At 43.7% G+C, this 18,961-nt stretch overlaps 1 protein-coding gene across 1 annotated transcript; it reads right to left on the bottom strand.

The window, feature by feature from the left end:
- Positions 1–299: 299 nt before the first annotated feature.
- MTRES1 (mitochondrial transcription rescue factor 1) lies at positions 300–18,583 on the bottom strand. Its single transcript, XM_044291822.1, has 4 exons — positions 18,487–18,583; positions 11,073–11,539; positions 8,690–8,762; positions 300–712 (listed from the first exon to the last, which is right to left on the bottom strand). Exons 2-4 carry the CDS (start codon positions 11,525–11,527, stop codon positions 497–499), a joined length of 744 nt encoding a protein of 247 aa, XP_044147757.1. The 5' UTR covers positions 11,528–11,539; positions 18,487–18,583; the 3' UTR covers positions 300–496.
- Positions 18,584–18,961: the final 378 nt, after the last annotated feature.

The raw sequence follows: 18,961 nt of genomic DNA, 5'->3' as shown, positions 1-18,961 counted from the left end.
AATTTGGGATTTTTTCATAAATAAAAGGTGAAATATATTGACTCAAATATATGACTATCATGAAGTACAATGTGTCACGAGAAAAACAATCTCAGAATGGCGTGGATAAGTAAAAGTGTTCCAAAGCTATTACCACATAAAGTGACACGTCAGATTTGTAAATTTTGACCTGGACACTGGGGCATCAAAGGGTTAATGACACACCGCTGAAATCAGCATTTCTGCCACTACAGTAGCCCTCAGTAATGTCAGCATAAAGTTGATGACAGGTTCCCCTTTAACATACATAAAAAAACAACTTCTTGGTAAAGTATTTTTATGAAAACAATAACATTATCTGTGCAGTATGCAAAAGCCAGAAGGACACTTCAAAATCCAAGAAACACTCAAATTCTTGCAGTGGGATATGACTCTTGTCTCCCAAACATCATGCATGGGTATAGTAAAAATACCATTTTAATGTCTCTCTGTAGAATTGTTCTTTTCAATGGCAGTGTCAGTTGTCTAAATCAGTTGTGTGCATACCAGTTGGTTTTGGAGCATCTGAGGTCTTTGGGACAGTTAGCCTTTTCCATCGCCGCAGCAGAACTTTAAATTTTTCTGTTGAAGTTTTATCCTTTAGCACATCGTTTAAGATCGTTCTCATCACAGTTATAGTCCCTGCCTCCCGGTTTTCTTCAACAATTAAGTCCAAAGTGTCTCCAACTTTCACCTGAAAATAATTACAAAAAGGATATTCAATATATTTCCCAATATATTAGACTTTGCCTACACCTGATAGAAAACGCAGCGGAAAAGTGCACTGCAGAAAAAAACAATAAAAAAAACCCTATTGCCAATTTCACATGACCATATTCAGTGCAAGAAATGTGTGTCAGAGGTACTTCCTGCACTGAATGCTGCTCCTATGACATGGACACACGACATTATTATTTATAATGCTGTTTCCGGCCTGATCTCAATGCTATTGAATTATACTCAATGCAGTTATACATATAATTAGAGTTAAGGTCAGACAGGGTTGCACCGGGTATCGAATTTGAGACTTCTGTATCCAGATCGTTGTCCTGAGTCGACACAGTGGATGAGGAGGGAGTCCCTCCCCACTTTGACGCGGCTGCCGCTGGCCAACAATGAGAACATAATACTGAGGAGGAGGGGAGGGGCTGTATCACACATTGGCCTCGAAGACACTTAATCCTGCGAACCGCGTCTATTAACCCCTCAGGTGCCGCACAGCCCCTCCCCTCCTACTCAGTATTAAAATAAATGTTAATTATATTCATTGGTGGCCAGCAGCTACATGCACCGCACCATTTAAAGAGAACCTGCCACCACAAAATGCAGTGCAATCTGCATGCAGCATGTTACAAAGCAGGAGGAGCTGAGCAGATTGATATATGGTTTTATGGGAAAATATTCAGTAAAACTTGTAATTTATACATTTATATATTTGCTTTTCCTAACAGATCAAGTTAAACAAAGCAGAGATACAAATTTATCTATATATATCTTGACTGAGCTCATCTTGCTCTGTAACATGCTGCCTGTGTATTGCACATCCTTTTGTGGCGACAGGTGCTCTTTAAGGCCTGTTTAACATCTGTCACCTCCATTTGGCCATATACAGCGCTTACATGGCTCTGTAGCACACCTATACAGGATTGTAATGGTACCTTTGTTCTTTTCTTTATACTTGCACCAGCAGGAAAAACAAAGTTCAATTCATATGCAAATGCGCACTCGCAAGTGCCCAGGGGCGATGTTCAGTGTGTAGGTGCCCAGGCTGCTCTGCCTTCTTTTCACTTTACTCCTCCCCAGTCTCTGTCTTTGCCCGCCCTCCAAGTCTCTTGCCTCATCGATAGGTCTGGACTTGGAGGGCCGGCAAAGACAGAGACTGGGGTGGAGTAAAGTGAAAAGAAGGCAGAGCAGCCTGGGCACTTACACACTGAATGCCGCCCCTGGGCACTTGCGAGTGCTCATTTGCATATCAATTAAACTTCGTTTTTTCCTGCTGGTGCAAGTCTAAAGAAAAGAACAAAGGTACCGTTACAACAGGGCTTGACAAATCCCAGGTGCCAGGTCGCCATGGCGACCAGGAATTTAGTCCTGGCGCTTGGGAATTTGTCAGCCCGTTTTCAAAGGTGCCCGGGCGATGGGCGCGGAGCTGCCGTTCTGTCCGGAGGCAGCACCGTTTGAAACAGCTCCGTCACAGCACACAATAGCAGAGCCGCTGGCAGCAGGGAGGTGAGGGACTTGGGAGGAGTGTAATCTGATCCTAGAGTGGAAGCTGCTTCTGCCAGCTCCTCCCCTCCCACCAACCAATCAGAGTCTGAGTCACTGACACAAGTACAGGGAGTCTAAGAAAGAATCGAATGAGTCTCAGGTTAAGAGAATCTAAAGATCCGACTTAGGCTACTTTCACACTAGCGTTCAGAGCGGATCCGTTCTGAACGGATCCGCTCATATAATGCAGACGGTGGCTCCGTTCAGTACGGATCCGTCTGCATTATATTGTCAAAAAAATGTCTAAGTGTGAAATTAGCCTGAACGGATCCGTCCAGACTTTTACATTGAAAGTCAATGGGGGACGGATCCGTTTGAAGATTGAGCCATATTGTGTCATCTTCAAACGGATCTGTCCCCATTGACTTACATTGTAAGTCTGGACGGATCCGCTTGCCTCCGCACGGCCAGGCGGACACCCGAACGCTGCAAGCAGCGCTCAGGTGTCCGCCTGCTGAGCGGAGCGGAGGCTGAACGCCGCCAGACTGATGCATTCTGAGCGGATCCGCGTCCACTCAGAATGCATTAGGGCTGGACGGAAGCGTTCAGGTCCGCTTGCGAGAGCCTTCAAACGGAGCTCACAAGCGGACAGCCGAACGCTAGTGTGAAAGTAGCCTTAGTTAGTGACTCATTCGATTCTTTGAGTTAAAAGAACTGTGAGTCAGACTCTAGAACAGTTTACACTGAGGCTGATGCTTTTGTTGCAGCAGTGATAAGATTAAGGGGCAGGGGCAGGAGCAGAGAGATAAGAGAAGTGACAGGACACACAGCTTAGATTACAGTTTGAATTAACCCTTTAGGATCAAATTGGCTTCTCAAGGAGATATATATGTTAAAGGCATCCCTTCTTCTGTCTCATTCAGTAGCTATATAACTAAGGGTACTTTCACACTTGCGGCAGGACGGATCCGGCAGGCTGTTCACCCTGTCGGATCCGTCCTTCCGCTGTTTCGTCGGACCACCACTCCGTCCCCATTGACTATAATGGGGGCGGAGCTCCGGCGCAGCACGGCAGTGCATGGCGAAAGGCCGCCGGACTAAAAGTACTGCGTGTCCAACTTTTTAGTCCGGCAGCCTCTCACCACGAACTGCCGTGCTGCGCCGGAGCTCCGCGCCCGTCCCCATTATAGTCAATAGGGTCCGGGGACGGAGCGGCGATATATGTAACATGGTATACAGCATTATTGGGGGGGGCTCTATGGAGGCACCTACTGGGGGCTTTATGACGCGGCTCCGCCTGGCTCCTAACTTTTTTAGCTGGCTCCTAGATTCCAAGGAAATTTTTCAAGCCCTGCGTTACAATCCTGTATAGGTGTGCTACAGAGCCATGTAAACACTGTATATAGCTCGCTGGAGGTGAAAGACTCCCTTTAATAAGATCAGGCAGGCTGTTCCAGACGGGAACAGTCTGCCAGATCCATTACTGCCATGCACTGCCGGAATTGCGTCCAGCCCAATTCACTATAATGGGGACCAGTGGAGACTCGGCCACAACCCAGCAAATACGCCGAGAAGCGGCTGAACGAATACCGCTGCAATTAATACATTGACTACTGGGTTCAACGGAGTTCAAAGGATTCATCTTTGGACTCCTTTTAACTTACTTTCCGTAGATGAATGCTTATGAAATCCATTTAACTCATTAAAGTCAGTGTACCAATCAGGATATATGTCTGAATACCATTTTCTGGTATTCAGATGTACATCCCGATAGAAACAATGTGAATTATTTCCAAGTAAAACTTTATAGTTGCAAATGACCCAATAGCAGAGAATTATCTTGTAGTCCTGAAAAAAAGCTTGAGATAGCGTATTTTTCGCTACATAAGACACACATTTTTCCCCCAAAAGTGCGGGGAAAATGGCAGTATGTCTTACGAAGTGAATTTTTAGTTTTTTATATTGAACATTTAATTTATTTTGGTACAATGTTTATCATAGCCAATTGGCAACACAAAATATTGTATAATAACAATTTACCATTCTAACCCTACTAAAGTTATTTCCAAACCTTATTTCAACTCAAACCCCCCCCCCCCCCCGGTCTGGATCTGCCTCCAATCTAAGTCTCATAGTCCAATACAATGTGATAAAGTATCTATAAAACCTTAAGATGTCCCAACTGTCCTTTGATATCCTTTGTCAGGTCCCATTCTGTGTGTTGAAAATTATGCATGAGATTTTGTATTTCTACATTTGCCAATAAAGGTCTGCCATTTGTTCAAGAAGATAGTTAAAATGTTTTTTTATTTTTTTCTGCTTCCAATTGGTCCATTAATAAAAAGTATCGCATTTTCCCCTGGAACTTCCTGTCAGATGGTGTATGTGGCGTTAGCCATTTGTTTAATAGGCATCTCAAAGCTACCAATAAAACCCCATCTATCAGTCTCGGTATCTTTTTCCCTTCAGGAAAACTATGAAACAAAACTACGAGTGGCTCACATGGTAGTTCTATCTGCCAAGTCTGTTTGATCCAAAATAATATCCAAGTTCAGTAGGTTTGTACCATTGGGCAGGACCATATACAATGATCCAAATCTGCCCTTGATTGGTTACATTTTGGACATGCTGTTATTCTTTCGGGAGCCATATCCGAGGCAGGTAGATTAAACGCAAATATTGCTCTGGGTGTGAGCGTAAACTGCGTCTCTCTCCATCCCTCACGAAGTGAATTCTAATGAGCGCTTCTATTATGGAAGCACTTGCTAGTACACAGTAGGACTGGGGAATGGTGAATATAGTGGGTGCTGGCTGTACTTACAGCTCCCTGGTCTTCTGCCAGGTGCCCGCTGTGCCTCGACAGGACGTAGTGTGCACTATGACCTGACTCTGTGCAACGTCAGTGCAGAGCAGACAGAAGACAAGGGAGTGGTGAGTGCAAAAAGAAAACGCTTTTACGTCTTATCTGAGGTCTGACTTGGGGGTCTGATCTGAGGTCTGATGAAAAAAAATATATTCTTATTTTCTGCCTCTAAATCCTAGATGTATCTTATGAAGTGAAAAATACAGTAAAAATACAGGATGAGGCTTTAATATTGTTACTGAAATATTATATTTGGATTTTGCCAAGTACAGAGGAGGAACATACCATGAACATTGATGGGCTTTATGCAGAAAAATGTTTAGATACCAGCCTTATACAGATACATTAAAACATACATTAGCAAACAATTTCTGTAGGTGGGCTTGAAAATGAGGGAATGGGGGGGCAGTTTAGAAATCATGTCCTGATTTTTAAGCTCACACTCTAGCTTTTGTCACTCTGCTGGCTGCTCACACACCTGGGTTCCTATGGCAACTCAGTCTACAGCAAGGGCAGAGAAGAGCATTAAAAATAAACTGCTCTAACTTGCTCACTTCACTGGCAGTTGCCATCTTCAAACAGTTGTAGTTTAAAAATTATAAATGCTACAGCGAAGAGCTTTATATTGTGAGAATCACAAGACCCAGACCTACATTTTGATGCATGTATGTCTCTGAAATATAAAAAATTTAAAGGCACAGTCGCAGTTTAGAAATTTCCCTTCAAATTTTAGGTAGCTAGAGTGGAGTTTCACTGAATGTCAATGGGCGGCGTGAGTTGCAAACAAATGGTCATATTGTGAAAAATATCAGGACTATGGCTTAGCCGTGGACATTTTTTGTGGCAGCAGGGATAGCTGAACGAATTTGTGTAGGTGGGCTTGAAAATGAGGGAGTGGTGGCAGTTTAGAAATCATGTCCTGATTTTTCCACTCACTCTAGCTTTTGTCAGCTCCCACTCTAGTTTTTAACATTCCACCATTCATTCCTATGGGACCAATTTCGCCACAAAAACGCTGATATTTCGTGAACCATTTGTCGAAACGTTCCACAAAGTAATAGCACACCAATCGGGAACAATCCGCAAGTTTCGGTATATTAATGCCTATATAGTGTAAAAACTGTGGGAGGAGTTAGGGTGGTAAATTTGGCTATAATAATATATATGTGAGATAACAGTGGTCTTGCCATGCAAGAACACTTAAATAGAAGAAACAAGGGGATAGTTGCTATGGTTAACTGATACTTTATTAAAATTTCTAATGGAGTACCACAAAATGTTTCACCTCTAATACATCTACTACATTTTAAAACTCTTCTTAGCCATGAGTCTTTCCAAAATTTTTGAGGTAGGTATCCTTTAGGCTACTTTCACACTTGCGTTCAGAGCTGATTCATCTGGTGTCTGCACAGACGGATCCGCTCCTATAATGCAGACGATGGGATCCGTCCAGACTTTACATTGAAAGTCAAAGGGGGACGGATCCGTTTGAAATTGAGCCATATTGTGTCAACTTCAAACGGATCCGTCCCCATTGACTTACATTGTAAGTCTGGACGGATTCGCTTGCCTCCGCATGGCCAGACGGACACCCGAACGCTGCAAGCAGCGGAGGACAAACGGTGCCAGACTGATGCATTCTGAGTGGATCCGCATCCACTCAGAATGCATTAGGGCAGTATGGATGCGTTCAGGGCCGCTTGTGAGAGCCTTCAAACGGAACTTACAAGCGGAGCCCCGAACGCTTGTGTGAAAGTAGCCTAACATGTTTAGTGCATTTTGCTTAGCAAATGTACCCCCAGTGAGTGTTGTCTATACTGTAGAGGAGAGAATGACTGATCACATGATCACCATACGAGCAAATAATCAGACCCAGTACAGCTCTAATAAATTAGTTAAATACAGTTGCAAGAAAAAGTATATGAACCCTTTGGAATTATATGGATTTCTGCACAAATTGGTCATAAAATGTGATCTGATCTTTATCTAAGTCACAACAATAGACAATCACAGTCTGCTTAAACTAATAACACACAAAGAATTAAATGTTACATTGTTTTTATTGAACACACCATGTAAACATTCACAGTGCAGGTGGAAAAAGTATGTGAACCCCTAGACTAATCACATCTCCAAGAGCTAATTGGAGTGAGGTGTCAGCCAACTGGAGTCCAATCAATGAGATGAGATTGGAGGTGTTGGTTACAGCTGCCCTATAAAAAAAATAAAAATAAAAAAACAACATACACCAGTTCTGGGTTTGCTTTTCACAAGAAGCATTGCCAGATGTAAATAATGCCTCGCACAAAAGAGCTCTCAGAAGACCTAAGATTAAGAACTGTTGACTTGCATAAAGCTGGAAAGGGTTATAAAAGTATCTCCAAAAGCCTTGCTGTTCATGAGTCTATGGTGAGACAAATTTTCTATAAATGGAGAAAGTTCAGCACTGCTGCTACTCTCCCTAGGATGACTGCAAGAGCACAGCGCAGACTGCTCAATGAGGTGAAGAAGAATCCTAGAGTGTCAGCTAAAGACTTACAAAAGTCTCTGGCATATGCCAACATCCCTGTTAGCGAATCTACAATACCTAAAACACTAAACAAGAATGGATTTCACGGGAGGATACCACAGAGGAAACCACTGCTGTCCAAAAAAAACATTGCTGCATGTTTACAGTTTGCACAAGAGCACCTGGATATTCCACAGCAGTACTGGCAAAGTATTCTGTAGACAGATGAAAGCAAAGTTGAGTTGTTTGGAAGAAACACACAACACTCTGTGTGGAGAAAAAGAGGCACAGCACACCAACATCAAAACCTCATCCCAACTGTGAAGTATGGTGGTGGGGGCATCATGGTTTGGGGCTGCTTTGCTGCGTCAGGGCCTGGACGGATTGCCATCATCGAAGGAAAAATGAATTCCCAAGTTTATCAAGACATTTTGCAGGAGAACTTAAGGCCATCTGACCACCAGCTCAACGACCCAAAGCACAGAAGTAAATCAACAGCAGAATGGCCTAAACAGAAGAAAATATGCCTTCTGGAGTGGCCCAGTCAGAGTCCTGACCTCAACCCAATTGAGATGCTGTGGCATGACCTCAAGAAAGTGATTCACACCAGACATCCCAAGAATATTGCTGAACTGAAACAGTTCTGTAAAGAGGAATGGTTAAGAATTATTCCTGACCGTTGGGCACGTCTGATCTGCAACTACAGGAAACATTTGGTTGAAGTTATTGCTGCCAAAGGAGGTTCAACCAGTTAATAAATCCAAGGGTTCACATACTTTTTCCACCTGCAATGTGAATGCTTACATGGTGTGTTCAATAAAAACATGGTAACATTTAATTCTTTGTGTGTTATTAGTTTAAGCAGACTGTGATTGTCTATTGTTGTGACTTAGATGAAGATCAGATCACATTTTATGACCAATTTGTGCAGAAATCCATATCATTCCAATGGGTTCACACACTTTTTCTTGCAACTGTATTATATTTGCCCTAGATGACTTACCTTAACCGGGGCTGCTACATTTTCTAGAACCTTTACATGGCCACTAAAATACACTGAATATAAGATGCAGTATACAACTAGTACCTACCGCTCGGCTTTTCTTCCATAGCTTTTCTCCATTAAGGCGTAACTTGCCATCATAAAATGCTTCTTCAATTTTGCTTCAAAAGTAAAAAAGAAAATAACAGAATTGCACAGCAGAACAGAAAATGTACAGTGGAGGTTACAAATGGCATAGATGTAAAAAAAAAAAAAAAAAGCTAAAACCCTATATGCTGGGAAAAAGGAAAATCCATTCAGCACATTCAAAGAAATTGGTCCATTGGAATAGGCCATCACTGCATCTCTAAATTGCAGGATGCTTTTAACATCAACAAATCCTGCATTTATCAGCATTAGACTTCAGTCCCGTCCCCGTCCCCCAATTACAAGATGCTCTTAAAAAAAAGACTTGTGTATATAATGGAGGGGGGGGGGGGGGGGGGGGGCGCGGAGTGTTTCTCCATTCGGGACCTCCCTGTATGAGCAGAAATGGAGAGCTGCTTTATACAAATTCCTCCCATTCTGGGGAACTCACGCCGTTCTTGTATTACGCGGAAGACCTATTAGTCCTAATGGCCACCACACAATTCTATATTTCCAAGGTTTCATTTTAATTTATCCTCATTTTACGGTGGGAAAAAAAATCATCTGTTTGCCAACTGTGCTGGGAGTGGGGAGAGACATTCGGCAGCAATAGGTGTGGATTAACATAACAAATCTTAACAGCAAGTATGTCATCTCAGTGAAGAATGGCAAAAAGGTATATATGTGTGTGTATGTCAACTGTTCTGGTTTAGTGACAGGTCCTCTTTAACCTGTCCATATAGGTGCTCATTAAAATTGAGTAATTATTTATTTATTTTTAATTAAGTGTATTTATAAAATCCCTCCCATGGTGTCCTCAGCATTGAAGATCGCGGAAATGTTAACATGCAGAGGCGCTCAGCTCTCTTAATGCCACGTATGATTTTTCTTGAATACATGCAATTCAAAAACCTTCTTATTTAATAAAGCAGCTTTAAAAAAAATTAATAAATAATAAAATAAAAATTTGAGTTGATGGAAGCGAGCTTCAGATGATTAATCCGAAGTCGCTTTGTTCAAAACTTCGGAATAATACTGTACGGAGATTCGTCTAATGAGCCGAAGTTAGTTATTCACAAAGTCGCACATGACTTTGATGAATAACTTTGGTAGTTGATAGGTGGAAAAACACTTTAAAACTTGAACGTTTTCCACTTTAAAAAATCAACTACCGAAGTTATTCAACGAAGTCACGTGTGACTTTGTGAATAACTAACTTCGGCTCATCGGAGCCCATACATTCTAATACTGTACAGAGACGAATCTCCGTACAGTATTATTCTGAAGTTTTGAACAAAGCGACTTCGGATTAAGCATCTGAAGCTTGCTTCGCTCAACTCTAACAACAATCATGGACAACCCCTTTAATGGGCCTTAGGCTAGGCCTACACGGTGACCTATAGGGTACAACTACACTGCAACATGTGTCACGCAACATATTTTATAATGCTAGCCTATGGTGTGGCACTGTGACATGCTGCAACTGCGACAGTCGCACAAAAATCCATGCAGTGCGACACCATAGACTAGCATTATAAAATATGTCACGCAACATTAATATCAGATAGGCAGGGCTCCGACACCCGTCATCCATGGCAAGCAGCTGGTTGAAGAGAAGGAAAGACATAATACAACCGGATCCGTTCATGACGGATGCATGCAGTTGCATTATTGTAACAAAAGCGATTTTACAGATCCATGAAGGATCGGCAAAAAACACTAGTGTGAAAGTAGCCTAAGAGTCTCTCTTTAAAAAGTATATGAGTCTGAAGTCTTGCTCTTATCAGAGAGGAAGGGAACAGAGAAGCTACTGAGCATGTTAGTCCACGTCTGTATGCAGGACAAGGTAGACCAGAAAGAAACAGCAGAGGGTGATACCAGAGAAGAAAATGTAATGTACATATAAAACCTTACAATATATATTTTTTCATGATAACACATCATTTGCCCTATTTATTGCATAGTAATACTTTTAGCAGGATAACTCCTTTAAAGGGATTATCCAGCCACTTTTTCTTTAAAAAAATGCTTTAATATAATAATCAGAATGCTTTAATATAATAAAAGTAATACTCACCTTACCGATCCCCCGCCGACCCCGGTCTAAGGCTTCTGTGGTCCCCGCCGATCTCCGTCAACATGGAAGTATACTGCTCAGCTAATCACTGGGTGTCACGGCTGTATCCAGTGTAGGTATGGGAAGGCGGCAGATCGATAAGGTATTGCTTTCTTTATTATTTTAAAGCATTCTTCTGCATGTTCTGAGTGGCTGGACAACTCCTTTAATGCCACCACTTCAGACACTATGGACTAAAGTATAAGTAAGAAGACCTTGCAGCACTTACTTCCGTGACATGTCTAATCCAGCAGTGAGTATAACATCAAAACGAAAAGACTGCACAGCTTTTTCTAGGTCTTTATAGTCCTTTGGTATGCTGGGGTCTTCGGCTGGCTCATCGTCATAATCACTAATGTCTTCTTGGTCAGCCTCTTCTTCATCTTCGTCATCATCTTCTTGAGATGACTGTGACTTGTTCTGTTTTTTACTTTTCTTACCTTTATGTCTCACAGCATATAGGAATGGCTTTACAGGTGAAGTAGTCAAAAATCCATTGGAGTTTGTGTGAAGTAAGCCATTGCTTGGTTGTCTGTTGGCCAAACAGTTTGATAAGGGTCTACAATGTGTCCAACATGTCAAGCATTGTGTGGAGCTGTATGTGAGTGAACTGGGTCTCTGACAAAAACTTGAATAAAGTTGCAAGTTTTTGAAAGCTCTGATGGACAGTCTGATTCCGGTCATTTCATAGCCTGTCTAATAGAATAAAACATATCAAATGGTTAAGTGTACACATGCACAGACACTATATGGTGGCACAGGCTCTTACAGAAGGAACCATACATGGTGGCGCATTATGAGTCAGTAGGCTTGGGTGCTGATTTACAGATTTGTAAACCACAGCAGGGTGCATGAAGCCTATGTGGTTCCTAAGTACTCCCCCACGTTATTGCACAATACATACCATACACAAAGTTCCTAAAATAAATGTATTATCTATGTATTGCATACATTAATGTGAATATCATATACAATCATATTTACTAAAGGGGTATACCCCCTAGTAGACATAAATATATTTAGAAGGTGTACCCTCTCACTTTAAAGGGGTTTTCCGGGATTTACATATTGATGACCTATCCTGAGGACTCCCGGGACCCCCACCAATAAGCTGTACAAAGAGGCTGCGGTGCACTTAAGCCTCTTTCTAGGCCATGACGTCACGTTCATCGATCAAATGGCCTAGACAACTGCAATACCAAGCACAACCACTATCAAATGGACGGCACTGTGCTTGGCAACTGCGAGAAGGCACTGTGACTTCCTCAAACAGCTGATCGGCAGGGGTGCCGGGAATCAGACCCCCCCCCCCCCCCCCCATCAATCTTATATAAATTCCGGAAAATCCTTTTAAAGTGGCACTGTACTTTTGATCTGTCGTAGTGAGTGACATATGAAAATTTTGACTGGTAGCTGAGAGTGACCCTTAGCAGATCTCTAGAATGAGGAGAGAAGTGCTGATATAGCGCACTCTCTCCCTGCAGGAGACAGATTTAAGATGGGCACATAGACTCCATAGAAAGTCTGTCTCCTGCAGTGAGGAGAGAGGGTGCACTATGTAAGCACTTCTCCCTCCTAGTTTTAGCCATCCGTGGGGATTCCACCACTTAGACCCCTACCGATCAAAACTTTTCATATGTCGCTAGGACGTTTTCGCAAAGTGACACTAGATAAATAAGAATGCAGACATCAGCTTTCCACAAAGCCATGAGATTTCCCGGCCGCTATGGAAGTGTCGGCCTACTCACAGTGCTACTGATTTTATAATGTAACAGCTCAGCCATGAAAAAATAGGTCACAGTAGCTTGGAGATACATTTTCAACAAAAGCTAAAGCACACTCATAGTGTGTAAGGCTACTTTCACACTGGCGTTTCTGGGTCCACTTGTGAGATCAGTACTTTCAGGGCTCTCACAAGCGGCCCAAAACGGATCAGTTAAGCCTCAATGTATTCTGAATGGATAAGGATCCGTTCAGAATGCATCAATTTGGCTGCATTTGGTCTCTGTTGCATTTTTTTTAGACGGTCACTAAAACGCAGCTTGCAGCGTTTTGGTGAGCGTCTAACGATGCGGAGCCAAGCGGATCCGTCCTGACTTACAATGTAAGTCAATGGGGAAGGATCTGTTTTTCACTAACACAATATGGTGCAATTGACTTAGACTTTTCTTTGAATAAATGATGCAAACGGATCCGTTATTAATGGATACAAGCGTCTGCATTATTCGTGCGGATCCGTCTGTGCAGATACAAGACGAATCCCCAGCAAACGCGAGTGTGAAAGTAGCCTAAGACTATATTCACACGCAGCAGATTAGTTGCAAAAATTTCTACAACTGTCCCATTGATCCAAACCGGGCTTGAAGAAATCAATGTGCTTGGAAACAAAACCACCCCATTTCGATATTTTCAGTTGCAGAAGTACAAATATGACATGTGTGATTATATCTAGGGATGAGCGAATTGACATCCGAAGTCGATTCGCATAAAACTTTGCTTCAATACTGTACGGAGCGAGGGCTCCGTACACTATCACAATGTATTTGCTCCGATGAGCCAAAGTTATTATTTTGCGAAGTCTCACCAGACTTCGGGTAATAAGTTCATAAATTGATTTCTACTGTAAAAAAAAACATTTCCCGAACTCGGGTTCGGTTCCAAGTAGTACCTTGGAACCGAACCAGAGTTCGGGAAATGTTTTTCTACAGTATGGGGGCATGTCTGATAGGTGCACCTCCAACAAGAATGGAGCGGGGAATTGAATAGAGGGCGCACTGCGCATGCACCGCCGCCCTCCATTCATTTCAATGTGGCCGCCGAAAATAGCCAAGCGCTGGCTCGGCTATATCCATCTGCCGATAGAAATGAATGGAAGCAGGGGCCACGCGTGCACGCGTGTAGTTGCGGGTCCCAGAGGTGGGACAAGTACGAATACCCCTTTAAGGAAATTTTTATCATTATCAATGCAACTGTTGTAACTCACATCCAGTGGGTGGGGGGTGGAGGGACAAGATGAAATTAAAATATATTTCACACTTAGGCTACTTTCACACTTGCGTTCAGGGTTCCGCTTGTGAGTTCCGTTTGAATGCTCTCACAAGCGGCCCCGAACGGATCCGTACAGCCCCAATGCATTCTGAGTGGATGCGGATCCGCTCAGAAAGCCTCAGTTTGGCACCGTTTGGCCTCCATTCCGCTCAGCAGGCGGACACCTGAACACAGCTTGCAGCGTTCGGTTGTCCACCTGGCCGTGCAGAGCCAAATGGATCCGTCCAGACTTACAATGCAAGTCAATGGGGACGGATCCGTTTGACGTTGACACAATATGGTGCAATTGCAAACGGATCCGTCCCCCATTGACTTTCAATGTAAAGTCAGGAGTCCCTATTAATATACCACCGGATCGGAGTTTTCTCCAATCCGATGGTATATTTTACCTTGAAGTGTCCCCATCACCATGGGAACGCCTCTATGTTAGAATATACCATCGGATTTGAGTTAGATTGTGGAACTCAGATCTGACAGTATATTCTAACACAGAGGCGTTCCCATAGTGATGGGGACGCTTCAAGTTAGAATATACTGAGAACTGTGTAATAACTGCCCCTCCTGCCTGGCAGCACCTGATCTCTTACAGGGGGCTGTGATCCGCACAATTAACCCCTCAGGTGCCACACCTGAGGGGTTAATTGTGCATATCATAGCCCCCTGTAGGAGATCAGGTGCTGCCAGGCAGCAGGGGCCAGACCCCCCTCCCTCCCCAGTTTTAAATTCATTGGAGGCCAGTGTGGCCCCCCCCTCCCTCCCTCCCCAGTATTATATTCATTGGTGGCCAATGCGGCCTCCCCTCTCTCCCCCCCCCCCCCCCCCCAATCATTGGTGGCAGCGGAGAGTTCCGATCGGAGTCCCAGTTTATTCGCTGGGGCTCCGATCAGTTACCATGGCAGCCAAGACGCTACTGCAGTCCTGGCTGCCATGGTTACTTAGCAATTTTAGAAGCATTATACTTACCTGCGATGTCTGTGGTTGCCATGGTAACCGATCGGAGCCCCAGCGAATAAACTGGGACTCCGATCAGAACGCTCCGCTGCCACCAATGATGGGGTGATTTTAATTGGGGGGGGGGGGGGAGAGGGGAGAGGGGAGGCCGCACTGGCCACCAAATGAATTTAATACTGGGGAGGGAGGGGGGCCACACTGGCCACCAATGAATATAAAACTGGGGAGGGAGGGGGGGTCTGCCCCCTGCTGCCTGGCAGCACCTGATCTCTTACAGGGGGCTATGATACGCACAATTAACCCCTCAGGTGCGGAGGGGTTAATTGTGCGGATCACAGCCCCCTGTAAGAGATCGGGTGCTGCCAGGCAGCAGGGGGCAGTTATTACACAGTTCTTTTAGTATATCCTAACTTAAAACATCCCCATCACCATGGGAACGCCTCGGTGTTAGAATATACGATCTGAAAAAAACTGTTATGCAGACGGATCCGTTCTTAACGGATACCATCGTTTGCATTATAGGAGTGGATCCGTCTGTGCAGACACCAGACGGATCCGCTCCGAACGCAAGTGTGAAAGTAGCCTTAGTATGTTATAAAAATGCTATGCTTTTTGCTTTGTTATTTATTTTAGTAACAATACTTTTGCAGAAAATTGTAAACTTTACCATAAAAGAAAAAATGCTGGAAAGTAAACAGTCTATCCTTCTGCTATAACTCTTACTATAAAAACTATTCTACAGGTCTCAATGAGATTTTAACCCCAGACCCTCTGTACAGTAAGCAGCTGCAATACCCACTTCTCTATAGAAAACCTCTGCAATTTGCACATTGGATGCGGACTCATTCATTCACTGTGTCCTGTCCGCATCCGCTTGTCCATTCTGCGGCCCCGCAAAAAAAATAGAACATGTCCTATTCGTGCTTGTTTTGCGGACAAGGAAAAGACATTTCTAGAGGAGTTTGAAAAAAAATGGTTGCACTGAACTCGCTCGTCTGTGTCTGGCCTTAGGCACTCAGTTGAGGCCTCCTCAAATGGCTGATCCGACCCCCATGATCAGATAACGAGGACCTATACTGATAGATCAATATTAAACAATTAAGGATCTAACGCCCTTTTATTGAATCCTATTCAATTTGCAAGAGTATATACCGGTAAATTATTGGTGGTTATTATCACGTTTTCCTACAGTTTACACTTGGGAGAGGTCTGTCTCGAATTTTATATTACAGAAGTTTAGTCTTTTTAGATCTATTAACCGGGCTAGAAACTGTTCTGCAATGTGGAAATATTGGAGTAAATTGAATTGTTAGAATTTGAAATTATATTCTCAATCTCTCCTGTCCTGGTGGCTCATCTGGGTGGGATATTGGGGGGGGGGGGGGTAATTTATTTGTATTTTTTATATGTTACCAATTTACTTAACATCCAACTGTCAATTTCATTACTTTTTTGTAAGGGGGAGTGACAAGGAAAGTTTTTCTGATTTACTTTCAGCGAATTTGTAAAAAATTGGCTTTAAAATATCGTTTAGCAGCGTTCTCAAAATGAGTGTTGTTAAAGGGGTTGTCTCACTTCGGCAAATAGCATTTATTGTGTAGAGAAAGTTTTGGGTTTTTAAATAGACATCTGTTTATTACAACACATTGAGAACAGGATACACAAGAAGTGGGTGGTGAGCTTAATGCTGTGATTCTTCTATCAATCCATTGCAGCAAGTCAAGGATGACATTACATTGTGATCTTACTAATAAGGTGTATCCATTAAGTCACAGAAAGCAGGTGAGACTTGTCTCGCACAATGGAATGCTCATGGGCCATTTTGCAGGCCTCAGTGAAGAATCTGTGTTCTGGGCCTCTCAAACTCTCTTCTACTGCTACATGCGTTTCCCCCCACAATTCGGTTGAGGTGCTCGAACAAAGTGTCAGCACCTTGGTCAAAAGCCCGTTCAAACAGCACAACCCCGAGCATGATGCTGAGGGTGAAGGTGCGGCGGAAAACAGAGTGGTACACAGTGTTCAGCAGAGACATGGTGACAGTCGGCTGCATATGAGAAATAGTTAATACAAGGCACTTACTAATGTATTGTGATTGTTCAGATTACTTCCTCTGCTGGCTGGACTCATTTTTCCATCACATTATATACTGCTTGCATCCATGGTTACGACCACCCTGCAATCCATCAGCAGTGGCCGAGCTAGCACACTACAGTAAAAAGCACCGTGCCTATGTGCGCTCCCACGCTCCTAGCCACAGAGAGGCCTGCACTTTTTCCTATACTGTGCAAGCATAGCCACCGCTGATGGATTGCAGGGTGGCCATAACCATGGAAACGAGCAGGGTGTAATGTGATGGTAAAAGTAATTAAGTCAGCAAAGGAAGCAACATGGGCAATCACAGTCATTAGTAAGTGTCTAGTATTGTCTTTCTGTACATGATAAATGCCATTTGCTGTAGTGAGACAACCCTTTTAAGAAAAACCCAGCGCACTGAATAACTAAGGAGCCGCCAGAAGGCCTCATGCACAAGACCGTTGTTTTGGTCCGCATCCGAGCTGCCGTTTTTGCGGCTCAGGTGCAGACCCATTCCCTTCAATGGGGCCGCAAAAGATGCGAACAGCACTCCGTGTGCTGTCCGCATCTGTTGCACCGTTCCATGGCCTCGCAAAAAATAAATAAAAAATAGCATGTCCTATTCTTGTGCGTTTTGCGGACAAGAATAGGCATATCTACAATGGGCCGCCCATTCCGTTCCGCAAATTGCGGAAGGCACACGGGCAGCTTACGTTTTTTGCAGATCCGCGGTTTGCGGACCGCAAAAAAAACAGCACGGTTGTGTGCATGGAGCCTAAGATGCAGGAGCTCGGCCAGTCAGCACTCGCTATTGAGAAGGCAGGGAGAATACACCATATTTATATAGCTATCCCTGTAGACTGTAGAACAGCTTCCCTATTAGCTCTGACTGCAAGAAGACAGGGCTATGTGTGTATATATATATATATATATATATATATATATATATATATATATATATATAGTCAGTTCTAGCGATATATATATGGGGGCAGCGAGTTCAGCAGCAGTGGGCCCAGCTTCTTCACAGGTCAGTACTGTGCTGTGAAGGCAGGTCTCATTTAGACAGAGCTGCTAAGGGACACGTCATTCACTTCATAAAGTATATTAGATAAACTTTCCTTACTCTACACATTGCAAAAAATATATAAAAAATGACAGTAACACTTTAAAAATAAATAAAATTAATCAAACCCCTTTAAACTCAACACGTCCGCTCCTTCTTCACCTGTTATCTGCAGTGAGGGGAGAATCGCCCCCATACATGTTAGAGAAGTTCAGCTATGGGCCCCTTAAGACTGAGCAGGTAAGTAGATGCAAGTGACAGGTGACATAGCTTGCAGGCAGGGAAGGGCATTATAAAATGCAGAGCCTGATGCACAGAAACCTGAGGAGACATACCCAGCCCTCAATAAGATGCAGCAAAAATAGCTACACTGCACCCACTGCCACAATGTCAGCAGCCGCGGCCATGCCCACGATTACCTAGTGGGCATATGGCAGGCAGCTGACATGACTGGAGCCGCTGCACAATACTGCAGTCTTCCGCAGCCAGGCTCGCACTCACTCACCTCACAGGTCGGGGAAGAGCCAGAAATCCGCACACTTGCCCGAGTGTTGACCTCCCCGCAGCTCTGCGCTCCAAGCCTCCTTCTCAGTCCTCTTCCTGTTCCGCCCTCCGACCCGTTCTCTGTACTTCGCGGGCATGCTGGGGTGCGCCACCTGCTGGCAGCACGCCTCACTGCAGTCTGGGGGCCCCGGAGTAGGAAGGTTGTGATTTACCGCACCCACGAGTGTGAACAGGGAGATGATTTGTGTATAGAATTGTAGATTGTATACAATCGCTACAGCCCTGTATGTGAATGCGTGTACCTCAGCAGTTTCTTTATAGTCCATGTATAGTTTGGTAATTTTATCAAATCCAGGCAGAGTGCCACATAGAAGCTAACGATAAAAAAATGGTGACACTTCTATAAGCATAAGGCCTCATGCACACGACCCTGGTGTGTTTTGCGGTCTGCAAATCGCGGATCTGCAAAACACGGA

The sequence above is a fragment of the Bufo gargarizans genome, chromosome 4 (genome assembly GCF_014858855.1).
Source record: "Bufo gargarizans isolate SCDJY-AF-19 chromosome 4, ASM1485885v1, whole genome shotgun sequence".
Lineage (NCBI taxonomy): Eukaryota > Metazoa > Chordata > Amphibia > Anura > Bufonidae > Bufo > Bufo gargarizans.
Note: the sequence above shows the minus strand (reverse complement) of the source record. Positions and strands in the feature narration are given on the sequence as shown.